Genomic DNA, 26286 nt, shown 5'->3' with positions numbered 1-26286 from the left:
AGAGAGAGAGAGAGAGAAGGGTGGTCAAACACAGGGAAAATGGATAAAACTGCTCGTTTTCAGCAATAAGCACACCATTGAGTGGGTAATTACATGTTGCATCATCTCTATGATAAACAAAAACGTTTGTTTCCATTTTGGTCTAAATGAAAAGGAACATTTTCCCTTTCCTGAGCCAGCTTTGCTGCCCGGTCAGAGCGCTCAGAGCCAAGGCTACTGAGGGCTGCTATCCCAGGGTCAGCCCGCCAGAGACCTCTGTGCTGTCACGTTGCAAAAGCCAACTGTTTTGGGACACAGACTGCAGAGCCCCTGCCCCTCCCTCCATCGCTCGCCCTTCATTTCACACCAGATTTCATGGAAACCTCGCTCCGGACAGAAGCTGACCAACAGGTTCGCAGGGTTCCAAGGGGCTCTCCCCCTGCAGAAAAAGCCCTGGAGACATGGGAGTCCCCGCTCGGTGGACAGAAGCTGATTCTCTTCCTGTAAAATCTGCTAATCCAAGGGCAGAGCATCAGACTAGTTTTAACGTACCTTCTGCCATAATAGCGACTGCTCTGGCTTTTTCTTCCCGCCAAAGACTCCAGATGCAGAGCGAGTCATTCACACACACGACTAGAGGGCCCTTGGGAAACTTTGCCCACGGTGACAGCGAGGGCAGCATAACAGGTGACATGGGCACTCAAACAGGAGTGCTAGGGAGTCACAGTACCCAGAGCTTTCTGGGCCGTCGACTTTCTCTCCCCGGAGACGTTCCCAGTGAGCCCAGGGAGGGCCCGGGGTGGGTTCTGGAGAAATGCATCCAAATGAACACAGGCACACAATTCCCCTTTGTCCGCCCCAGGAAGGGACTGGGCGAAGAAAAGAGAAATCGCTTGGAATTTGTCAATCTGTGATTTTTTTCAACTTCACATCACTTTGTCTTCTCTGATTTGTAAGCCATCAACAATTTCCTTCCCATCTCCTCACATCTTTCTTGATTTACCTTTGGGGGGACCAGCTGGTGACCTGTGGTGCACCTGCTACCCCCCCCAAGTTGTGGAATAGAACTGAGCTCCCTCCCGGCAGAGCCTGGCTGGCTCCCCTGGCTTCACCCGCCTCCCGGGGCAGGGACCACGAGGAGCTTCACGGGGACTCCACTGTCGGCATTTCAGCGACAGGAAGGAGCGAGCCTCTGGCTAGCCTCTGACTCCGCCCATAGCCAATGCCTGACCTTCCTGACCTTGGCACTTGCGCTGAGGTGAGCATTAAAACGCTCCCTAAAACACAATCCATAAAATCAATGCACTTCTCAAAACAAAAACCGCTGTCTGCTGTCCTTACCCGTCCTCTCATGACAAGTGACGTTTCCTAAAGATGCAACTTTTGGTTTTTATTGTGTGTAATTCCAGATTCCAAATTCCAGCTCGGCCAGTTGTCCCAGAAGGCACGCTGGGAAACCCCCTTCCCCCACCCCAGAGCCTCGCACACTCCCCTGCTCACACTCACACAGCAAGCACACGCCGGGACAACTCACACTCGCGTGCACACTCACGCACACACACTCGTGCGAGTGCACCTGTGCCAACACCTACACTTGCTCGCGGGCACACACACGTGCATGTTTTGGAAGGCGGTGACGTGGGCAGGGAGGCGAGCTGGAGCTACCGGTCTCACGGCCGAGCACCAGCCCCTTCCCCACAGTAAGGGCCCGTCGGGTCCGCGCTGCTCCCTGACCGAGAGGCTCCAAACGGGAACCCATCTGAGCCCGCCCCCTTCGTGTCATCGTCAAAGGGGTGACGGTCCGAGGCAGGGTGGTAGCCCCATAAGAGGAGGCCAGGCTGGGAGGGAAGAGGCGCCCTCGCGGCACCTGCGGGGAGTCCGCAGACGAGCAGGGGCGCACCTGCCGGGCCGGCGCTGGCCTAGAGGAAGGTTCCTCCTTCCAACAACCCGCTGGAGGGAACCCGCCCGAGGCTGCCGCCGCCACTACGCCTCTGCGTCCTGCAGTTCCCTCTGCGTGGCTCGGAGGAGGTGCTGAAGCTTCCAGAACACGTCGGGGGCCGCTCTCAGGGGGCTGCGCGCGGAGCTCCGGGGGTCCGCGCATTCCTGCACTGCCTCCCGCAGCTGCTGCTGCAGCCGGACGGACAGGGCCGAGCTGCCGAGACTCGAGGAGAACCAGTGGCGGAAGATCTTGTCACAGATGACCTGAGGGACGGCAGACGAGGCGCTCAGTGCAGGGCCGCGAGCCCCCACCCCCCACCGTGCCTGCTGGGAGCCTCTTCCCGCGGGGGTAGGGGTGTCTGGCCCCAAAGCTGCCGTCCCTTCCAGCAGCAGGACAGGAGTCCTGTGCCCAGCCCTGAGAACACGGGGAGGACCCGGGTCACCGAACACGCCCCCCAAGAGAGAGCGGAAAGTGCCAGGAGGAGCGGCCCCTCGGCTGAGTCACCACCACCCTGAGGACTGGCTCGGCGGTAGGTGGGCCACCGCAAGGGGCAATGCCCACCGGACAGGGCTGTCCCGAGGGTCCAGGGACGTGTCGTCAGCAACCAGGATCACACGTTGAGACGCGTGGAGAAAAGACTGTTCCTGCAAGGGACTTTGAACCCTTTTATTTCAGGAGCAGAAGTGAAAAATTCAGCCGCCATCTCACAGCCGAGAGTTCTAACAGGACACGAACTTCCCCTGAATCCGCAGATCTCCTGAAATCCTTCCCGTCAACACGCGGCCTGTTCCCACGGCTTTCCCAGGTCCCCCCTGCTGGGCGGGCTCCTCCCAGGGGCGCGTAATTAATGGGCTTTATTTCTCTGTGTCACACTGTCTTGGACTCACTGAACAGAGGCCTCTGTGCTGTAAAGCTACTTTTCACAGAAGACAAGCAACTAACTTCTGCTTCCCACTCCCTGCAAGGGCAAAGATTCTTTTTAAAAACAAATTACTGTACAATATATCATTAGTTTTGATTTAGTGTTCCATGATTCGTGGTAGGGTGACTAACATAATACAATTTTTTTAAAAAAGGGAAAAATACATAAATAAATAATAAAAACAAATTACCTTAGCTCTGTTTTATTTGCTAATCCATACGCAAAAATGTTCAATGTCCCCGAGGACAGACCATATGTAGGTCCTAGGTCTCCATGCTGCTCCCGACTCTGGGAGCCAATCCCTTCCTTGAATATCCTTCTAGACGGAGTACGTGCACAGAAGCCTATGCACGCTTCTCCCTTCCCTTCCACTTTGCACAAAGGCGGTCTACTACCCACCGTTCCTCAGCTTCCGTTTCCATTTAACCAAACCCCAGGGAGAGACATGGAAATGTCAGTTCTTACGGGGATTTCCTGTTCGCTTTCATGGCTGCACCTCAAACGTGTGGGAAGATCATAAATTATTTAACTAGTTCCCTACTGGTGGAAATTGAGGCTGTTTACTAACTTTTGCTATTATGAACAATGCTGCAAGAAATATCTTTCTTGTATGTGATTTTCACTGCCCATGCAAATAAATTTCTAGCAATGGAATTTCTGGGCCGAGGGGTATGTGCATTTTTTGTTTTAGTAGATATTGCCCAATCAACCCCGTGAAAGTTGTACTGGGATACGCTCTCACAGCAACGTATGATGAGAACAGTTGTCTTCCCCACGGCCCAGCCAACACGTGTGCTATCTTTCATTTTTGCCAACTGATGGGTGAAAATGGTTTAATTTGCATCGTTCTTAGCCGTCGGGTGAAAGCTATTTGTGTTTCCTTTCCAGTGAACGGTTAAGTTGATGTCCTTTGCTCACGTTCGCATCAGACTGTTGGCTTTTTTCATATTAATTCGCAGACACTCTTTATATTGTAAGGACATCCCCTCTGGCTGGCTTTGGCTGGCTTTCTGGAGAGTGGACTCTAAGAGGGAAGTTTGCAGGCAGCGATTTATTGAGGTGTGTTCCTGGGAACCATGCCTCCATGGACTTGAGGGAGAAGGAAATCTCCCGGTGTTCCTTACTGAGGCCGGACTCTGGGCTTTGCGTAGGCCCCTGCTCCCACCGACCAGTCCCTGAACGCTGCCGCTGGCATGTGGAGTGGCCACAGCAAAGAAGGTCCACTGGGGAAGGAAATCCTGGGGGACACTCTCTGAGCCCCGACAGCAGCTGGTACGTGAGGAACCCCGTCCTCTGCTCTCCTGATCTGTACGAGCAATTGCAAACGTTTTACCCATTTTCTCATTTAACTTCTAAATTTTGCTTGTATTTGGAGGGATTTTGTTTTGTTTTGTTTCCGCTATATGGATTTTTTCGAGACAGTGAAATCTGTCGGGAGTTCTTCCTACAACCTCTGAGCTGTGTTCCATACTCAGAAAGGCCTTTCTTACTCTCAGATGGTATTTTAAATTCTCCCAGTTTTTCTCTGGCACCTTTAGGCTCCTAGTTTTTGTGAGTTGATAATTGAACCCTCTGGAATTCGGTTTAGTCAGGGGTGAACTAGGAGCTACCCAGCTGACCCACGTCATTCCTACATAACCCAGCCACCTTCTGCTGGCCCGAGAGCTACCTGTCCTTATGTCGAGCTCGGAAATTTTAGAAAATTCTATTCCTTTGCTCTGTCAGTCGGGGCAGGGATATTTTTTTGAGTAAAGTTTTAAGTTAGAAAAGGACTACGTTAGGAGGACGTGGGGAGCCCAGCAAAGGGGTCTGCTGGCCGTGCCATCCAGGAGACCCTGATGGGGTCGTTTGACTGACAACCCATGGGGCAGACAACACTGCCTCCTGCCGTCCCTGTCCCCACTGAGCATATCGAGCCCAGGTGGCATGGAAGGGGTGACCTGGGCCATGTGAGCGGGATGCCCCGCACAGAGGGCAGCGGCCGCCCCCGAGAACTATGTCCCCCAACCCCCGCGGGGGCAGCCCCCTACCTGCAGGTTGCTGTTGACTCTTTCTGCTCCACACTTGTTGACACGCAAATCACACTTGGAAAAACAGTCGAAGAAATTGCAGTCTTCATCTCCCGTGCAGTTCTGCTCGAGAATTTCCCGCATTTTAGGTTCAAAAAAGGCCATGTCCACGTCGATGGCCACCACCTGCAACCAACACAGCACACGGCCTTCAAGGGACACCGAGGCTCAGCACTGCGGGGGCTGGGGCACCCCCGCTTCCCGCTGGCCGTCCAGGTGCCTATGGGCTGCGGGAGGGCAGAACGCTGCCTGCTGGAAAGGCGAGCCCGGGCCATGCTGGGGGCGCCAGCTTTTGTCACGCAACCAGCTGGCATTGACCAGATTGCAAAGTTTTGGCTGCAAAAAAGGACATTTGCAGTCACTGGTGAAACCCTAGGATTTGGAACTATAACTAGAAGTATCGTTTTTCAACCTCAAACACTTTTTCAGCTTTCAAAGTAGGATCTCTGAGGGGCACCTGGATGGCTCAGTCAGTTGAGGGTCTGATGCTTGGTCAGGCCGTGATCTCGGGGTCCTGGGATCGAGCCCCGGGTCCGGCTCAGTACTCACCGCAGAGTCTGCTTGAGGACTCTCTCTCCCTCTGCTCCTCCCCCCGCGCTAGCTCTCTCTCTCTCAAATGAATAAATAAAACTTTTTAAAAAGAAATAGAATCTCCGAAATGTCTTAAAAATAAATTAATCCCCTCCCCATTGCTGCATCACTTTGGTCTCTGACCTTCAAGGTTCAGCCGTATAAAAGCTGTGAGACCCAGTGAATTTATCTCCATGAGTATCAACCATGAAGAAACCGCCCTCCTGGGGCAGATCTGTGGGTGTGATGGTGACAGCGGGTGGGCAGGACCTATGCCGTCTACTTGTGGCCTATCTGTGACCTGAATCGACCAGCTTCCCACTGACTGCAGGGATGGAAACTTGGCTGCAAATGGCAGCGTCAACCTTCTCGCATCAGGGCTGATGCACACGGACCCGGGTCCAACAGCATCAAATACGAAATGCCAAAATGCCACTGTCAGCAGGAGCCCACGATCGACCCCCTGAAATTCCAGATTTCTCTTCTTGGCTTCAAACCAAATAGGCTTCCAAACCAGAAAAAAAGAAGAACGTCTACATTATGCAGATTTCCCTCCGCCACCCGAATTTAAAAAACAAAACACCAAAAAAAAAAGATCTCAAACTTGATAAAACCTGGATTCTGCCCAAATCAAGCAGTTCATAGCTTCTAGGTATTAAAAAAGCTTTCAGAAGACTTGATGAATTTGATGGTGTCTGTGGCGTCTCACAAGACTTCACAGGCTATCCTCCGAGCGCCAGGCCTTCCTTCTGCCCTTGGTAGCATCTCAGCAAGGCCTCGTGGGCTGGGGTCCGTTTGCTCCGCAACTCAGCTGCGTTAGAAGCTATATTCCCCAGTCTGGGTTTTTGTGGTTCCCTCAGGAGCAACGGCAGAGGCAGTGAACTTCCTTGGGGGATGGGTCAGTAAAACAGAAGAGGAAAATGATTTCTTTCAAAATATATGGAGGATAATGAACATAAAGAAAGGAAACTTTTCCCTACTTAAGAGCTTTGCCTAATAACTAATTCAGGCACAGCAAACAGAAATTACTTTTTTAATCATTTTTCCCTATCTCATTATTTAGCCCAAAGAAATAGCTAATTTCACTATTTACCATAGCTAATACACTAAAAATATATTGGGCTATGCTCATGAATCTATTGTCCTTACAATTTATTATCAGGACCACAGGGCCTCCCTCCTTTCAATACTTTCTGGCAACCTCCCCAGCCTCCCCTGGGCCCCTACACACACTTTCCTCTCCTTGTGACTTCTCGCTCCCATTCCTGATTATTCCCTTCTCGTCTCCCAGGGAGAGCCAGATTTATTTCTTAATTTTTAGTGTACAGTGCAGAACGGATTACAGCTATTGTAAGCATAACTCCACACACCTAAAATAAGAACAGCAGCCGAGCCAACAGGAAGAACTGCCTACGGCTTCTTTAATCATCTCAGGAGAACCCTAATGTTCTTCCTGCACGAAATGACATAACTTGCACCTTCATCAAACTCATCCTGCTTCAAACTCGAAAGGGTTGATGAGAATTGTTTCATTCCCCACTGAAGAGTGTAACTCTCACGGAGGACACGTATGGGATGGAAAGGAGCACGTGCTAGCCATGTTTGGGGGCACAAAGCAGTGGTGTTTCCCAGTTTTTCCTTTGCAACCGCAGATAAATTCTCAGGACCTGTAAGTGGGGCCCGGAGATAGGGTGTGACTGCAGGTCACCACGTCCCACCCCCAGAGTGTTGGACCCAGCAGGTCTTGGCAGGGAGGTAGAAAATCTGCATTTCTAACAAGTTCTCTGGTGATGCTGACACTGCTGGGTTTCATTTAAAGTTGTGAAATCATAGGGCAAGTTAATTTCTTGAAACTCAGCGTCTGTAAGGAGGTCAATAATGCCGGGGTTAGCCAAGGGGGACCCTCTGTCCTCCCTCCCCATTTGCCCCTGAAAAGAGGAGATGAGCTCAGGCAGAGGCAAGGGCCTGGGTGCCCCAGCACAGTCCACAGGGCCCAGTCTGGGGCTAGGTCAAAAATCGCAGCCATTATTTCATTGAACAAATATGTCGTGCCTATCTACACAAGATGCTGGAGGGGTGCCTGGGTGGCTCAGTGGGTTAAGGCCTCTGCCTTCGGCTCAGGTCATGATCCCAGGGTCCTGGGATTGAGCCCCGCGTCGGACTCTCTGCTCAGCGGGAAGCCTGCTTCCTCCCTCTCTCTCTGCCTGCCTCTCTGCCTACTTGTGATCTCTGTCTGTCAAATAAATAAATAAAATCTTAAAAAAAAAAAAAAAGATGCTGGAAGGCACAACTCTAGTGCAGTGCACAAGCCAGCAACATGCCATGTTTCCCTTTCCCCCAGCTCCTACAGCTTTTCCTGGGAACCCAGCCCCGACAGCTTCACAATTCCCTCAAATGTTACTGCCCCTGTGGATTTCCACTCACTGACACTCCGTAATACTCATTGGATGAAGAAACTGGTGTCAGATGAGCACGGGCCCCAGAACTGCCAAAGCTGGTGGTGTGAGCAGACACACCACACCCCCTTTCCCAGGGCCTTGGGGTGCCCGGGTTCCCAGGACTTCTCTGAGAAAGAGAACGGTGGTCCTTCATGTCCTTTACATAAACTTACTGCTCATGAATTAGGGAAGCTTGGCCAGGATTTCACCTCCAAAAAATATGCTGGCAGAGTCCTGGGGTGTCCCTCCCCTTCACAGCTAGGACCATGTTTAGAGGTCTCGTGGAGCTCGGGATACTGCAGATGGAGCTGGACGCCTCCAGAGTGCAGACCCTCCAGGAGCCTCCCAGAACCTTCTGGAACCTCTCAGGTCTTCTCCATCCACACTTGGAGCCATCCCTGGCTTATCAATCCCTCTGGGGCTGCCAGGGACCAGAAAGGCATTAGGACAAAGCAGTTTGGGCCAGTTGCCACAATGCTCTTTACAGTGACAAAGGCTTGACTGGGGAAGGGGGTGATCCAGGGGGCAAATTTAGTTTTCTAGATTTCAGGCTTTTTTAAGAAGGCATTCCTATGTCACCTGCCATGAAAACCCTTGGCTGGAAATAAGAGAGCCCTCTTTTTTGTCCCTTTCTGTTTTTAACCAGGATGAAGGGCACCATTCTTCCGGGACCCCGCACCCTCAGCGGCCAGCCCTCTGCTGTGGCTGAAGTCAGCTTGACCTCACTTCCAGCATCGCAGTTAGGAGCTACCTTGTCGCAGCCCGGGAGGGGAGGACCAGGACACAGCGTGCTCCCACTGCCCACTGCGCACCCACATCTACTTCTTTTCAAGCGGTCCTGGCATTTTTCCCAGCACAGGGGAAGGACACCTGTGTTCGGGCACCCGGGTCACCCCAACAACAATGCGACGCTCGGGTTTAGCCTAGCCAGGGTGAAGTGGGAGGGGGTTATCGTGCCCTGAAACATGGAATTCCCTCCGGCTGCTTTCCCAGCACGTTTAATTCCTTGCACACCTGCGTTGCCCAGAGTGGGAGACGGGCTTCACCGACCCTCCACAGAGCGGCCCGGAGCCAGACACTTCCACGCGGGCAGGTCCTTCCCCGTGCAGAAGGCACCAGATCTGCAGCTGTCCCTCTAGAAGCCTCACCCGGGGAAGGGAAACTAGAACCTGTCCAGGAGGAGTGTATCAGGAAAAGCCTGACACAATCCTAGAGCGTCGTCCAGTAAACCCCCAGAGGCCACCTTTCTCTGTCATCCCATGGAGCTCCGCATCTCCGAAGACAGCTTCTGCCCTCGGCAAGAGCTTGCTTTCAAATTAGGTCTTTGAAGAAACCAGAAGAGCCATGAGGGAGGACGAAGCCGCTGTGGGTCCCTTCGTTATCATTCCCAGTCCTGGGAGGGGCAAGGTGCCCGTGTTCCCCAAAGTCTCTCGTTCACACCCCAAAGGAGGTGCCCTGGCAGGTCTGGCTTGTCCAGGCCAGAAGCTTGTCCCAGGTTGCAGCGGCCCCCCCAGGTTTCAGAAACCCGCGCCTAGATTCTCTGGCCCCCACACGACACCCACGCCCTCCCCGTGCCACTCACCGTGTAGTCGCTCCTGATGGCAAAGTTTTCGGGCTTGACGTCGCACAGGTGGAGGCGGTGAGAGAAGTCGTCCTCGAAATGGCTCACCATGTCCAGGAAGCTGAGCGCCATGTCGCTGACGGCCTTGGCCTGGCCCCGGCCCCCCCGGGGCCCCCCCGCCGCCCCATCAAGGGGGAAGAGGGCCCGGTGGCGGGGGCTGCCGGCCGCCAGGTACTCCACGGCGTAGAAGTGGCCGCAGGAGCCCAGCACGGGCAGGGCGTGCCGGCTCAGGTCCTGCAGCAGGCTGAGGAGGACGAACTCCTGCTGCTGCAGCAGCGACCACAGGCTGGCCAGCTGGCCCCGCCACCGCGGACCGCGCCCGCCCGGCCACAGGGGCCCCAGGCTGCCGCCGGGCAGCTCCAGGCCCAGGGCGTTCTTGACCTCGCCGGCCACCAGCAGCAGCAGCTCAGCCTCCGGGAAGTCCTGGGCGCCCCCGTCGGCCGCGTCCTCCAGCAGGCCGAGCGGCGGGAAGCTGGAGAAGGCCTCCTCCTTGGACTTGAGGATGACGGGCCGGCCGCGCCAGTCGGCCTGCAGCACCTTCTTGCCGCTCTCGTAGTACAGACAGCGCCGGTAGAGCAGCTTCCCCGCCACGCACAGGTCCTCACAGAGGTCTCCCACCAGCGCCCCGCCCTCGTAGTCCCGGCACTGGAAGGAAGGGGACAGCGGGTCGTGAGGCAGGAGCGGCCGGGCTGACGCCAGGCGGGGGACGGGAGAGGGGCAGGGTCGGTCCCTGCACGGGGGTTGTAATCAGCAGTCCAGAGAAAGCCCATGGATGGGACGCACACGGGCTGTTTGGGTCAGTGGGTAATTCACGGAAAGTTAGGGCTCCTCGGCGGCTCAGTCGGTGAAGCGTCTGGCTTCGGCTCAGGTCATGACCCTGGGGTCCTAGGATCGAGTCCCGCATCAGGCTCCCTGCTCGGCAGGGAGCCTGCTTCTCCCTCTGCCTCTCCTATTCCCCTTGCTTGTGCTCTCTCTCTCTCTCTCTCTCTGACAAATAAATAAATAAATAAAGTCTTTTTAAAAAATTAAGTGGAAGTGTTAAAAAAAGTGTCTCATATTTATTACATTATTCAACCAAACCCACGTCTTCAGAATCAGGACCCTGGAGGTGAGACACTGGTCTCCCCACCGCGCCCCTGTCCAGCCACGAGATGCTGGGAAAAGCCTTCCACAGGCTGGTGACAGTTCCCTCAGCTGTCAGAGACAAGGCTGGCCAGGCCAGTAGTCATTGACACCGGCCACATGGGCAGGTCACCCTGGGAAGCTTTGAACCCCACCATGTAAGAATGGCTAAGTCAGATCTGGGCAGGGGGGTCCCCGGCGAGCCTCACCTGGGGTCAGACCAGCCACAGTAACCGCCCTTCCTGCAAGCATGTTCCCGTAGCCGGGAGCCTCTGACACCCAGGGGTGCGGCCTGTAAGACCAGCGGGTCTGGAAGGGTGGCAGGGGTTCAGAGGAGCACCCTATGCAGGAAATAGAAGAGGCCGCGTGGTCGGTCGTGTCAGCAGGACTGGAGAGAGGCACCAGGGATGCCTTTCAGAACACAGGAGCTATTCTGGAAACACAGGGCGCCTTTGGTCCCTGGGGGCGGTGAGGAGGGGTCAGGAGCCCTCAGATGGCGTTTTTCCTAAACTTCAGTGGCTCTCAGAATGGGTTCCACACGAGGGGACCAGCGGCCTCCCCAGCACACCACAACCATCCTAGGAAGACAGACCAGCCAGGCCCTGGCTGGTGGTCCTGCTGGGTTGCGGCCAAAGACGGAGGACAGTATAAAGCAAGGTGGAGGACTGTTCCTCTGTTTTTGGTTTTAATCTTTCAGGAAAGCTAACCCCCTAGACCCATCCTTACTAGGAGCTGCCTCCACCTGTCCCCCGACAGGTGCGTCTTCCTTCCACGTGAGCAGATGCTGGCCTCCCTTCCTAGAAGTTCTGCTGCCCAGGAGATGGGGCAGGGGGTCCCCCTCGCTCCCATCAGGTGACAGACAAGGGCCGCCATGTTGTTTCCCTCACTGTCGCACGCACTACAAAGTGCCCTGAGTGGCCAGCCTCAGCTAGGGAGTGGCACCGCGCAGACAGCAGGGGCGGGGCCCAGAGTCACAGGCTGGCCGGACCGGGACCTCCTGAGCAGACTACGCCCACCCCGGCTCTGAGGCTCGGATTCCCTGCATCACCAGTCTGCCTCCCCGGCTCGGTTTTTGGACCGGCTGAGTGGGAAAAGCGTGTGGAAACCAGTAATTTATTCAAGCGCGAGGCGTCCCGAGATGCCACTCCAGAAATGGGCCGGTGACATGCTCCTTAGAGACTCTGGTCGCGCCACGCCGGTCCCTTTGCTCTATGAGCCGCTCAAACTCAGACAACGTGCTTCCAGGGCCCGGATGGAGGAACAATTCCAAAGGCCCCGAAGATCTGAAATCTACAACTTTTTTGTGACCCGCGGGGCCTCACGTGGTACCAAGCCCCACTGGAGAGTCCTGAGGCGAGTTACTCGGCTCCGTGTGAACGTTCGTACATGTGCCGTGGAACTGTCTGTGGCTTTGATTACTGGTTCTGTTCTATATGCAACATGTGAGGTCTATGATCCGTATTATTTTTCTAATGCCCAAAAAAGGGTGACTTCAAAACCATGCCTGGCTCCAGAGTGTTAGCTAAAGCACTGTGGACCTTTATAAAGACTCTAGGTCAATTGTTCAAAGCACACATCACCAGAATGCTTATTAAAAAGAAATATTCCTGGTTCTTAAAACAAGTATCTGGATTTTCGGGACCATTTCAGGCAATAGCAGTCCATGCCATCTGACCCGATACCGGGAAACAGCAGTCCACGCCATCTGACCCAATCCTGGGGCTTTCTGCTGAAGGACGCTCCTGGGAGCCATCTCTCCTCTGTGAGCGACCACCTCCATGTATCACCTTGGGTGGTGGGTGTGTCGCACTGGCCAAGCACAAGGACAAAAGTGACGGAGACCTGTGCGCGGTCATGAACGGACCCCAGCGCTTGGGAGGGCCAAGCTGGGCTGCCGTTTTTGTCTTTGGAAAACACACGCCCCTGATGGCTCTGTGTTAACAAACACCTAGACATCTGTGTTAAAGACACTTGACGTTGTGTTCGTTCATCTTGCCATTGAACGGAACACACGCTGGTAAAATACCATCCTCTGAATTCCACGGCTTGGAGTCAGGAAATGAGTGTTGAAAGGATCAGGACTCTTTGAGTCACTCACTCTCTGCTTAGAATCGCCTCCTTATCGCCCCTCGTAAGACATGGCCGCTGACTCGGGCTCCCCGAGACCTCTCTGGATACTCCCAGAGGGGAGGTGGGCATGAAAGGTGAAGTGGTCTCGCTATCTGGTGTTTGCAGAGTTCCACATTTCTTTAGTAAACCTAAAGATAATTTTTTATTTTTAAATTATTTAAAAATTACTTTGAAAATTATTTAAATTATTAAAAATTAAAAATATTTTTTTAAAAATAATTTTTAAAAATTTCCTTATAGAGCCCCCAAATTCCTCTAATATGATACCCCAAATTATTTGATTGAATTCCGTAAACATCTCTGGAGTGTTGACACATTTAGAATTGAATCCAAAGTGCTTCTGAGGAAAAGAAAAACAGGTGACAGAACCGTCTGGTGGGAGAAGGTGAGTCCTGAGCTGGAAGCTTCAGAATCCTGGGAGAACCCGGAGAGAAGGGAGGAGGCAGACAGAGTCCACTGTACTATGAGCGGCGAGTGTGGACGGTGTCAGCTACGATGTCCCAGAGCCTTTACTTTCATCCCGAGCCGTGGCCAAAACTGCCCCCGGCCAGGAGAGACACCTGTGGGCCAAGGAGACAGCTCCACTTCCTTGGACCGGAAATGGCCACGGGCAAGGCCATGCCGCTTCAGCCACCCATCGCCACCTTCAACTCAAGAACGCCACTCTCCCGACGTCACCCAGCTGTGCGTGAGCTCAGCCCCTGTCCAACGACAGGTACCAGGCTCAGGGATTCACACCACAGAGGCAGCTGCCTTCCAAACTCATGAGAGCAGAGTATGATCTGTACAGGATCTATAAAGAGTCAGGCTTGGCCCTGGGGCAGACTGGGTTTGCCTCATGGCTCTGCCCCATACAAGCCAGTGGCTTGTTTCCAGGTCTGTAGCCTGGGATGCCCATGGTGTCCCAGGAGACCTGTGAAGGTCAACCAAAGTCACGGGTGCAGAGGACCTGGTGGTCTCCGTGAATGCTACTTGTCTCCCACCTCTCCAGCCCCGGTCACGAGAGGGGGTGGGAGGGGGACTTCTTCTGGAACAGACGCACCCGAGCTCAATTCTGAAAGCCTAACTGCAGTGTGCTTAGCCGATAAGGAGAGAGGGGGCCGTTCCATGGCAGGAAATGAGCCGCGCGAGGAGCCAGGGTTACACAGCAGCGAGGTGTGTTCAGAGAACGGGATATGGTTCAGGGGAGTGGAAAGCGAGCACAAGCACCTGTGTGTGACCTAACAGGCTGTCCTATGAAAAAATGCCTGCCTCTGCCAGAGAAAAATGCTTCTACCTTGCAAGGGCCGGATCAACCTTCCCCGGGTGGGAGGGGAGGGAGAGGCAGCCCAGCGTCCCCTGGGAATCCTCATCTCCAACCTCTGCCCCCAGCTCCCAGTCCGCCAGAATCACGTGCCTCATCCTCTCTCCCACTGGCTCCCCACCACAGTGTTTTCTACAAAACTCTCCTGCATTGATGAAATCCAGTTCAAATCGAATTAAAATTTATACAATTTTGCCCCTACATGTTCGGACGGCCGTTCCAATCAGGAGTTGCAAGACATTTTGAACAATGGCATAATCATCGAATCGGGCATAGAGCCTATCAGTTTTGGAGGGGCACGTTATTTGGGGCTGTTTTCCTGAAGCTTGGGGTAGGAGTGGCCTCCCGCAGAGCTGACAGCTTCTGGGCTGCAGTGTCAAGTATCCGGAAGGCCAGGGAGCGGAGCAAGGTGCCCAGGACCCCGGAGGGCCTCCAGCTACCGTAGGGGAGGTCCTGGGTTTATGATGTAACTTGTGGTGCCCGGGTCACCCCGTTCATCATAGGAGGTAGCTGACACTAAGGCAGGGTGTGCACTGTGTGGTTGTTTCAGAGCGGCTGCTCGTTGTCCTTTTGGGTGATGTGGGTTAGCCCTGCGGGTCCCGCTCTCTTACAGAAACCGCAGAATTCACGCGCTGGGGCTCCGCGGGCTCCCTGCGCCGCGGTGAATCTGCAAGTTCCTTTAGCATGTCTGTGCCTCCTAAAGCCTGAGAAGAATTAGCTTAGCCTTCAGACACCAGTGAACTTAAAGGACAAATTACAGGTCTACAAGCTAATTAAAAACTGCCGTCGTGAGAGCAACGGTGAAATCGTGCAAGCACGTCCTACTGAGGTGGCTGCGCTCTAACCCGTGAAAGTGGTTTGTCCGCGCCAAGTCAGTGTTCAAAGTCGCTTTTCTCTGAACACGACGGGCCCTGCCAGCATGAGGACAGGCACGTCTCTGCCCCCGAATGCGCACGCATACAGACTTCACGGGTATCGCATTTTAAAATAAACTGAGAAATACAAAAGCAAGTTAACGAAGTCTCCTTATCGTTGATGGGCCCTTTCCGGTTGCGAAGACTCACAGTGGATCCGCGTCTGCAGGCCGCGTGCATCCCTACGCCGGCGCCCGGAGCTCCCAGTCCTGCGACCTAGCGGCCGGTGCTTAGAATCCCTCCAGCTCGTATCATGGCTCTCGGCAAAAACAAAACCCGTCCAGTCCAGTCGGAGAAACTGCTGCAGGGGTCTCAGAGGTCATGCCCGAGGGCTGGGTTTTCTCCTGTGCGTTCGTTCTTGTTGTTAAGGAGAGCGAAGTCTCGGCCCGTTAGCAAGAGAGCACGTGCTAGAACTGCTCTCCCGGGCAGTGAGCTGGGCGCTGCCGCGTCTCAGGGCAGCCCGCCTGTCGCTGCGCAACCCTCTTGACCTCTGGACGGCTCAGAAGATACACGCGGCAAACACGGCCGGAGCACGCGGAGGAACAGAGACATTCCCCGCTGTAAAATCTCTCTGGATGCTGCAGTCCCACTGGGGCCGTGGGTTTCTACCACAGCAAAGAAAGCTAAGCCTGTCCTGTGAAAAAGCAATCTGTACTGGAGGCAGCTAAATTAAATCACATCAAGACCTACAGAGCCAAAAGGGAGTTCACCCTTCTGAACAATGGAGCACGTGGAAATATTCTGGGGATGCCTTGAAAATGATACGCTATGGAAGGATGAAGAATACCCAGTAGGTACTTGGGGTTTTCAGTATTGAGGAAGCCACCTGTTGTCACAGAGTCTCTGCTGTCCCACTGCTCAGGGTCCCAGAGAGGTCCCAGAGAGGGTCCCACTCTGCACGATGCACTAACTGCGTGAATCGGGAAAAGTTACTCTACGTCTCTGGGGCTCAGTTTTGCCATCTGTGAAGTGAGGCGAGTCCAAGCACACCCCTCGCACAGGGGGTGAAATGAACTAATACACAGAAAGATGCTTAGCCCGGGGCCTGCCCAGGGCAAGCCCAGCAGGGACCCGCAGCAACACCTCTCCGCGGCTGGGTGCAGTGCTCTGCCCACGGAACGGGAGCCAGGCTCGGTGACGCTCCCCAGCCTGGGACGGAACCAGACACAGCTCAGGAGGAAAGGAGGGCTCTAGAAACTTCACAGGGGAGCTGAAGAGGGCTTACAGATGTCTTGATTATGAGATGTGCTGAAAAACCACAGCAGAGGAGCACAGCAGTCTGACTCAAAAACTCCAAAGCTAGAGGACCCAGGACTCAACTCCTTGGCACAATTCCAGCTGGCTCTTCCAACTCTCCCCTCTCCCAGCGCCAAGAAGTGCGCTGAGCTCCCTGGGCAGGAAGGGGGCCGCCTGGGGGTGCCAGCAGGCCGACTCCCAGCTCCTGGAGCTCTGCACCTTCGTCTCCAAACTCGCCCGCTGGCCAGCCAGGCCACCTGCCACACTGCGGGCCTGGGACCCCAGCAAGAGGGCAGGACCCCCTGGCTCTGACAGGAAGGGAGAGGGCTCCCTCTGGCTCAGCAGCAGTGCACCCCTTGTGTGCTTGGTATTTAGAAGGAAAGCTAATGAGGGTCTGGAGAGCAGTCAGAAAAACTACGGCCAGTTTTCTTGTTAAGGACAAAAGCCAGGCAGAATGAATTGAAAGTGCCTAGGCGCCTGGAGACAGAGGGCCGATTCAGCGTGAGTCCTGGGCGGCCACAATGCCAGGCTCTGCAGGCAGCCAGGGCCCAGCAGAGTCTGGGTGGCAGAGACGGTGGCGCCATTCAAACCCCGTTCTAGTTCAGAGTGTCCTGGGGCCCAGGGAGCCAGGGTGCTGGGCGGGACTAATACCCACAAATCCCAAACGGAGAAGGTAGACGGGGACGAGGCAAGGAGAGAGGGAGAGAGAGCCAAGCCCTGAGCATGGGTGAGAAAAAAATGCCTCGAACGGGGTGCCCAGCTGACCGTTCCCTGAAAAATCAGTTCGTTGGGACGACGTCAGATGAACTTCAGGAGGACAGACAGAGGAAGTATTTCCGATTGTTTCTTGGGCAGGAGGTGAGACCGGGAGCCTTCAGAAGCGGAGCCCTTATCTCCAGCTTCATGTCAGACTAAACCAACCGCAGCTGGCTGCCATTAAGGATACATCGGTAGAGCCTCTACACAGAATTGGTTTTAATTTATGAGCTGGAATGCTGGGGAAGTTATGATTAGCAATTACCTAAATTATATTGGGCCATATAATTTCCATTAGTTTTTTTTCCCACTTAACCAAAGATAAATAAGTGAAAACAGCGTTTTCATTTTAATGTAAAAGATTATTGTATTATTTTTGTAAACAGGTGTTCCACTCTGGGATGGGGGAATTCTTTATGCTCATTTAAGTAATCAGTCCCCCAAAAACAGAGGCTAAAAAAGCCTTGTGAAAGGAATTTTTATACGGGTTACTGAGAAAGCTGATGAGCTGTTGCAAGTTAAAGAAAACTTGCTAGCAGGTCAATGTAACAGTCCATTATGGTGGATAATGATGACTGACATACGGTGAAGGGAATCGGTGATGAGGGTTTCACCCGCACCATGAGGAATAAATGATCAGACTCAGAGAATATGATTTCTTTGAGTTTGTATATTTCACTCACTCCTTTAGTTTTTCCAATCTCTTAGGCTACGAAATTTTGAAAACTTACAGTCTCAAACTCCCCACCCATATGTAAGCAATTGGACTGGAAACTTCCCATGCGTTTTTGGAAGATTTCTTAGAAAATAGATCATCTTTCATGAGAAATGCTTAGATAGATGGTCACTGTTTTAGGAAGTGAACAGTAGCCTAAAAAACCAAAGGGGCAGATTTTGCCCGCTGTCTTCACCTTTTCAGCTTTCCTTCCCGGACCTCTCCCTTTCTCCAAGTCTTCCTAACGCCCATAATCTTCCGGACCAAACGGAGAGACTGAGGAGCAGCCGACGTTGGGAATGGATGGATAAGCATCTGGGGCCCGGTGCACACCACAGCGGCCTGCCCAGCCGGCTGGGACAGCTCAGCCCCACGCTTGTTAGGGCAGCGCTGTCTGGACCCCACGACGGGGGTCTGCCGGGCTCCGCTCGCCCGAGCGCAGGGGACCCGCGGTCTCACAAACCGCGCCCGGGAGAGCCGCGGCTTTGGGGCGCGGGGAGACAGGGGCCCTACCGGCCCTCTGCGTTGGGCTCGGCGAGAGGCACCCAGGTTGGAATCGCACATCAGCCGCCGAGCGAGAGAACCCGAGAAGCAGAGGCGTGGTCCCCGCTGGCCCCGAGCCTCGCCACCGGCCCGCGCCCCCGTCGGCGCCTGGAGCCCGACCGCAGCACACGGGATGCGGGCACCGAGGGGCTATCGGGAGACCCGGAGCGGATCCGCAAACTTTCCGAGCGCGGGCTCAGGGGCGGCAGGAGAGCAGTTGGGCAGGAGCACTATCTTGGGACAAAGGACCAATTTTGAGGAATGGGGAGAGACACGTCCGCGCGCCCGCAGACTCTCGGGCAGAGACGGGTCGTACGCACCGGGCCTTCCACGCACCGTGTCGGGACACCCCCCCCCCAGCCCCCGGGGACCACGACCGCGCCCGACTGCCCCGCTCCCGGGCCCCCGGGGAGCGCGGCGCAGGGCGGCGCGGCCGCGGGACCTACCAGCGCGGCCAGGATGCGCCGGCTCTTCTCATCGGTGCAGCGCTCGGAGAGGACGCCCGGGCGCGCGCGGAGCAGCAGTGCGGCCGCCAGCACCCAGCCCGCGGTCCACGCCGCGCAGGCCAGCAGCGCGCCCCGCCCGCACCGCCCGCGCCGCCCGCACCGCCCGGGCAGGCTCCGCGCCATGACCCGCCGCCCGCGCCCCGCTCTCCCGGGGCGGCTCCGCGGCTCGGCCGGGCCCGGCGGGGGAGGGGGCGCGGGGGAGAGGCCGCGCGAGGGGAGGGGGAGGCCCGGCCGCCCGGCTGCCCGCGCCCGGCCCGTCCTGGGGGTGGGGTGGGGTGGGGTGGGGTGGGGTGGGGTGTCCGCGGGCCACAGTCCGCGCGCCCGCTGGGGCGCCGGGGGAAGGGGTGTCCGCTCGCCGCTCCGGGGGTCCGCGCGCTGCTTGCCCTACTCTGCCCGCCGCACCCCGACACCTTTCCACTTTTTTTTTTTTTTGGTCACCTTTTCCCCAAGAAGACCAGTTCCCCCTCTTAAACAGAATCCGCAGAACCCGCGTAGATTCACACTCCCCCGCTTCCGACTCCTGGTTCCTCTGCTGACACATCTTTAATGCAGACAAGACCTACCCCCTGCTCTGGCGGCCGCTCGGTGCCCGCACACTCTTCTTACAGAGCAGCCCCCCACCGCCACCCGGCCAGAGCCCTGGTTGCTCTCCTCTGCAGCTGCATCCCCCGCACTCCGCATTTACCCCTCTGCTGGAGTCCTCCCTCTCTCCCCTGCAAGTGGGGTTTCCTCTGGGCTCTTCCCGGGGGTGAGACACCCCAGCGGGCCTAGAGTCAAGGGCTGGGCCGGTCCGGACATCTCAGTGATCCCTGCCCTCCTTTCGCAGGCGGCGTCCTGCATCCCACCGCTGTGGTCCAGGGTGCCAAAAAACATTGGGGCATCCTTTCTGGGGACAGAGAGTGCCACACTCTCTAAACGTTTCCACTTACCCCTGGCTAGGAGAAAGCAAGCATTCACTAAATGTGTCTAAATTGTATTTCTGTATATTTGTAACATCATCTGGGGAGCACGCTTCCTTGTTCCAATCCCAGTCCTTACATAAAATAGGCGGGCGCCTCCACCAACAGAGCCGTCTCTGGTTCTCGCCAGCCCTCCGCACCCCACCCAGAGCTGCTGCTCCATTACCTGAAAGCCTTTCTCCCTCAAGGAGAGGCTCCGGGGTGGGGGTGTCCTAGGAGGTGAACTGTCTCAGCTGAAGGTCTCTGAAAGCTGCCCGCACCCCACCCCGTGGCTCACGCGTTCCCTTTAAAAAGCTCGCTCCAAGCCTATTCCTTACCAGCCCAAAGCCGCGGCCCTCCTGCCTGCTCTCTGTCCGGATTTCCATTCCTGAGTGCAGGAGTCACAGGAACTACTCTGGCCCGTCAAGCATTCTGTCATTATCCTCGGCAAACTGGCTTCTTAACCTTGCCTATCCTGCAGCTCATAGTTTAACCTTCATGGCTGGGTGGGAGAAGCCTCTAGGAATCGGGAAATATCAAATTAACAAACACTGAAGGAGCCTGTGGGGACAGGGCCCGTATTCCCTGATGCAGCAGACACTCGGACCGGGGTCCCTCTGTCCACAGCAGGGATGGCTGCTGCGGGGCCTTCTGAATGACCAGTTCGTTCTCCCACTTCCCAGGGCCCCCCCAGCAGAAGCACTACGGGGAGCATTTGGGTAAGCTGGCCCAGTCAGAGCTCGGTTGTCTCATTTCAAAATAGCTGTGGAGCCCAGAGAGCATCTGCGGGTTTTGCTTGAAAGTCTTGATGGTGTAAAGTTGATCCCTGTTCCCATGATTTTGGGGGCCTGGGGCAGGAATAGGAAGAAGAATGAGGTAAAGACGTGTGAACACTTATCCTGTACAACCTAGGAATAAAAATCACAGACCTTGAAGTCAGAGTTAACAACGTTAGGATTTGCAAGTCGGCTTTTACTTTTCTAAGTTTAAAAAAAAATGCCAATCACACTTCTTTTGGCATTTTATAAAGAAAAAAACAGGAGAACAAACTTATAACCCCCCAACAAAGAGATCCTTTAAATATTCAGCATTGTTTGGACACAGACGTTACAGTGCTCTCTAGACCAAAATAAAATCCTCAGAAGGCAGAACCTTGCAGGCTGCCGTCTTGCTGCGCGGTTTGCGCACTGCGCAAAGCCAAGTGAAGGGGTGGACGGGGCTGAGGCCCACCAGAGCTCCACTCACCAAACCCTTTTTCCCAGGGGGCCCCATGGAGGGGTGCCTTTTTGAATTCCCTGTCCCAAGGGGGCATTTTTGGGTATTCACACGAAGGTGACTTACAGGCCAGCTATAACCTTGATACTCAAGATCGTCCCCCGGAGCTGCAAACAAACAAACAAACAAATGTGTAATTGCATGAGCAACAGAACATGAAGCTTTGGCTTCACGAACAAAGAAAAACAAGTTAGGTCTCATCTCCCAGAGACCTGCTGGCTGCATGTTGGTGGTTTCAGCAGGGCTCTGCGATCGTGCTGCATGATTCAGAATGACTGGCAGCCTTCGTGGGCCAGGAGGAAGGGGATAGGCAGAGCTGGGGAGTGGCTTGGCCCCGTGCCTGCTTCACATCAGGTTGATTTCAATAGGCTTTGACTCCCTAAAAAAAAAAAAAATGTATGAGACCCAAGAACTACTTCCTCCTACTCCCTTACCCAAACTTTGGAAACGAGTCATAATATTAGAAGTGGCTGGGCCCAGGGATCCCTTCAGCCAAGCTGCATTCATGCAGAAATTCACAGGGGAGTTTTCCTCTGTCTTGAAGGAGATGAAAATTTTGCTCTGCACGCCCCCCCTCCCACCAAAGCAAAAGTCCTCAAGCAGAGGAGAGGCCCCCGTGTTCTAGAGTCCAGGATCCATGCCCCGGACCCCAGCGTCAGGCACACAGAGCTGAGGAAATACACGATGTGATCAGGATTTGCTTGTTTTAATTAAGCCCTTAGACCAGACTGGGCCATTCAGTTATTTCTTCTGTTAGACTACAGGCCACTTGAGGGGAAGCACGGTCTTATTTTATGTGGTAACCCCAGCCCCCGATCGGGTACCTGATACACGGGGTTATCTGCTGAAGAAGTGAGGGAAGGGTCAGAAAACGTTGTGCCCCCTTTGGAATTTCTCTTGAGAAAGAACTTTTAACACACAAATATTTCTTTCTGATTTCCCCGAGGCTAAATTGAGCAACCCAGACACATCACAGGGCTAGGAATATGTTTGAACATATCTTCTGGGTTCTGAACTCATCTACTGGCAGTTGAACTTGTCACTGAGAAAAGAGCACGAACATTTCACTTACAGGCCATGACGGGGAAGAGAAAGATAAAATGCTGCATTCCCTGACTTCGATTATACAAGATTAATAGGTTTCTTAGCGTAGGATTCTGCTACATTTGCACATACATTGAGCTTGTAAAAATATGTTTCTTTCTCAAAGGACTTGGATAATGACAAATTTGCCTGTTTTTAATACACTACTCGACATATTCACGTGCATTAGCTTGTACGATGCTCCCAGCAGCCTGGCAGGTGAAGGGAGTGAAGGTCACTAATACTTCACAGGAAAGGGCCTGAGCTCTCGCACAGGCTCTCTTAGTGCTGGTGGCATGTTAGAGGCTTCTAGACTTGATCTTCTGATTCCTGTCTCCATATCGGAATAGCGCACTCTAGAAGTGAGAGTGTAAAATTTCTCTGTGTATCACCATTACTTGTTGACATGTCATGCCGCTGGCCAAGAAAGTTTCAAACGTTTGTCATCTTCAACAGTCATTAGCAGAAGTTATCCCTGGAACAAGATTTCCTACGATCTGTTTCCCATCCCAGCAGTGGCTGCCAGGTTGGCCCGATGGCGAACTACAGAAAAGGCGACGCCACCTTGCAGAAGGTGGCATGTTCTGGTCACTTGTGAACCTGTTGTGGGGTGAGGGAGGGTCAGCCTGAAGAAAAGAGTGGATAGTCAAATTTCCCACCCCACTCAAGGAGAATCTCTCTTCCAACACATTGACACTTCAGACGGGTTAACTACACCATCATTTGGACTTGACCGTATCCGTGTTCTTATCCTGCTCTTGTCTGAAGTGATCGGCCCTACCTACCTTGCAAATGTGAGCGGGGTTTGGGGAGGAAGGAGAAGCGATCCCATGTCTGGGCCAGCCTGGGTCGGGGATCAGGGTTTAAGTCTCTCTGGGAATCCTCTACAGCCGGAGGTCAGCGTCCCAGGACGTGGGGGACGGAAGTTAGGGCGGTAAAAAGGAAGGCATGGCTTCGTGTGCAGTCTTGCCTCGCGTCCTCGGATCGTCTGGTTTATGAAGCTCAGCACCTGTTTACCCTGACTTGAGAGAATCCAACATTCTGGAAGGGGCTGGGCAAAGTGGAGGCTTCAGGATGTCCCTTACAACACACGTGAGAACAGCAACAAATTGGATGTAACCCCCCTGTGTATAGTAGGGAGTGTTTACATACTCCTCCATCTCCCCTAAGTGGGCGATGTGTGCTGCCATCGGAAACCGGGATGTGAAGTCTGTTTGATCGGAGAGGGGTCACAGGAGAATTTGTCATTTTCCCTCCCTTGTCATCATTTACTCCACGTTTCCTCGGGGAATCACGCCCTCTCCCACTCAGTCTCTGGGCTTGATCTCCACCGACAGTGGAGGGAGGGGGAGTGGGCTTGAGACAGAGCCTGCTGATGAGGACAGCACCGTCCCCAGCCAGCCGGCGGGGGCCCCGACGGGCCACTGAGAGCCAAGGGGACGCAGTCCCTGTTGGAACTGGTGGGAGAGAGGGGGCTCCTTTCCCCGGAGATGCAGGCACCAGGGACCACGGCGGAAAGAATCTTGGGAGAATCAGGCCAGCGTCCAGGAAGGCTGGTGGAGGCTGCCTTTGAGCACCCGCCTTTCAGTTTCCCAGTCCGTAAAATCCTCAGGGCGCGTTGGTTTTCTGTCATTTACAATGGAAAGCGCCTGAACCAGTACAGACACTCACAATCCATCTGAGTGAAGAAGCAAGTGTCAGAACATTGTGTCCCATCCAAGGCTTTCTTTTTTTAAATGCATATCATATATTTTTGCATGTCCACCAAAACGTATGGAAAGAGACATCAAATCGTTTACAGTGTTATCTCCAGGATGGAGGAAGGACAGGGGATTGCATTTTATTTTTTTTAAATATTTTATTTATTTATTTGACAGACAGAGATCACAAGCAGGCAGAGAGACAGGCAGAGAGAGAGAGAGGGAAGCAGACTCCCCGCCGAGCAGAGAGCCTGATGCGGGGCTTGATCCCAGGACCCTGAGATCATGACCTGAGCCGAAGGCAGAGGCTTTAACCCAGTGAGCCCCCCAGGCGCCCCTGCATTTTATTTTTTACATCAAATTTCTAATTTGATTTTAGACAACACACATTATTTGAAGAGGCAGTAAAAAAGCATTGTTATTTAAAGAGATGAATTACTGGAGGAGAGGCAAGCCCCAGAGCTCTGGTGTCCGTAGCTTCGGGTCTCATCAGCAGCTGCAATGCTAGACATCTGAGAGGTGCAGCCCTGGGCTACCCTAAGCCACTCTCTGAGCGCTAGTTCTTCTTCTGAGATTGTGCAGCCTTGCTCATATTTCTGTGGTAACGCTTCACGTGGTAGGAGCACTTTCATTCATCCTTTGGGGGAACAATTACGCTACAACACAAAATTCTCTGCAGGGCGATATGCTGCGTCTCCGCCCTTCCCTGTGCCCCTCAGACCACCCAGGTCCCCCGAGAGGTCCCCTGACAGAAGACGGGTCTGCAGCTCTTGGTGCCAAAACTATGCTGATTCCAGGAGCACCTGCTAGGTGTTGCACTCCAAGCGTACCCAGGGACCCTGGAAGGACTTGATTATGCACCACGGCGACGGAAGGGCAGCTGGTCAAGCCATGGGATTATATCACGTTTTCTCTCTTTCATTTTTGTCATCTTCCAGGGGCTAGAGAAAATCTCTCGTCATCTGCCCAGAAACTCGGGACGATGGCTCCTGTCCATAGGAAGAGGGCACACACTCTCCTCCATTCTCAGGACAGGCAGCTCCTAGACCAGACCGCCTCTACCTCACGTGCTCTCAGATCGCTGGGTTCCAGTCAGCACCATTCATTTTTAACAGATCTATGGAGGCATAATTGACATGCCATAAAATTTCCCGAGTTTTAGGTAGATAATTCAATGACTTCTCGCAAATTTACAGTCATGCAAGCATCACCATGTCGAGTTCGGAACATGTCTACCACCCAGGAAAGATCTCTCTTGCCCGTCTATGTTCACTGCCTGTTCCGATCCCCAGCCCCAGGCAACCACAAATCTCCACAAATCTGCCTCCACTGATTTGTTTCTTTCCAAACATTTCATATAAATAGAACTGCATCGTAGGGGTCTTTCCCATCTAGCGTCTTTTCACGTAATTCAGTGTTTCTGAGGTTCATCTACATTGTGAACGTATCAGTACTTCATTCCCTTTGTATTCGTGGACAGTTTCCCTTTCTACAGATCTTCACCAGTCGGTGGACATCTGCGTTGTTTCTGCTTTTTGGCCACTGTGAACGACGCGGTTGTGAACATTTATGTATATGTCCTCTTGTGGACCTATGTTTTCATTTTCCTTGAACGCCTAGGCATGGCTTCGGTGGGTCTGATGGTAAACTTATGCTTAGCTTAAGAAACTACCAAATTGTTGTTTAGAACAGGTGCCTCGTTTTATATTCCCATCAGCGACGCGCAAGGGTTCCGGTTTCTCCCAGTCCTGGCCAACGGTCCTTGCACTGGTGCTAGCCGTCTCCGTGGTCGTAACGGGGCATTTCATTGTGACTTTAAAGTGCATTCCCTTAATTGAGACTCTTCATTTTCCTTTTCAAGGACCAGAAGTGGCCTACAGTGGAGGTGACTGTGCCTTCATTGTCCTGCAAGTAGTCCTTTGATGATAGAATCACATTTTGGAACCAGGGTCCAGGTCCTCTCTTCTGGGAGGCACTGCCTGGCTTGCTGTTGTGGAAAGAGCCCACATGAGAAGGGAAACCAGAGCTTGTCCTGGATTTGTCAGTGGCTGCGAAGAGAAAATGGAGCACTGTTTCTTTGCAGGCGCTGCACACATTCAGCTCTGGGGAACACAGGCACGCAGTGTGTTCTTTGGTCTTAGAACACCAGCGATGTTGGTCAAGGTCAGTGAACTGAAAACGGACAGATGCTCAGCATTATTCCCTGTGCTGTCCTGAATGTAGCATAGCCAGAACCACTCACTGCGGTCTTCGTTGCACTCTTCTGCCGACGCCTTTGTTGTCTGCTAAGGTTGGCCGGAACCCTCGGCATGAGATGAGTCACTGTGCTCCTTGCAGGGCTCGCCTTGGTTCACAAGCCTCTGGGGATCCCTAACGACCTACAGTTGCGCCACATTGTTTGGGACAAACTTTAGGAAATGTTGAACCTTTTCTGGCCTTTCTCACGTTTTCACTTTGACTCAAGACACAGCTGCTTGGTTGGGATCTCCCGCCAGTGGAAGGGGAGGGAAGGGAGTCACCACCGTGC

The 26286-nt window shown here is 53.9% G+C and overlaps 1 protein-coding gene across 1 annotated transcript; it reads right to left on the bottom strand.

The window, feature by feature from the left end:
- Positions 1-1349: 1349 nt before the first annotated feature.
- Positions 1350-18886, bottom strand: DIPK1C (divergent protein kinase domain 1C; the record flags this gene model as incomplete). The annotated part of the gene is made up of 6 exons (XM_080821080.1): positions 1350-2181; positions 4871-5035; positions 9500-10183; positions 10668-10732; positions 10870-10952; positions 18594-18886. 6 exons carry the CDS (start codon positions 18884-18886, stop codon positions 1963-1965), a joined length of 1509 nt encoding a protein of 502 aa, XP_080677206.1. The 3' UTR covers positions 1350-1962.
- Positions 18887-26286: the final 7400 nt, after the last annotated feature.

This window comes from Martes martes, assembly GCF_963455335.1.
Source record: "Martes martes genome assembly, chromosome: 13".
NCBI classification, from domain to species: Eukaryota; Metazoa; Chordata; class Mammalia; order Carnivora; family Mustelidae; genus Martes; species Martes martes.
This window is presented reverse-complemented; position numbering and strand designations above follow the sequence as displayed.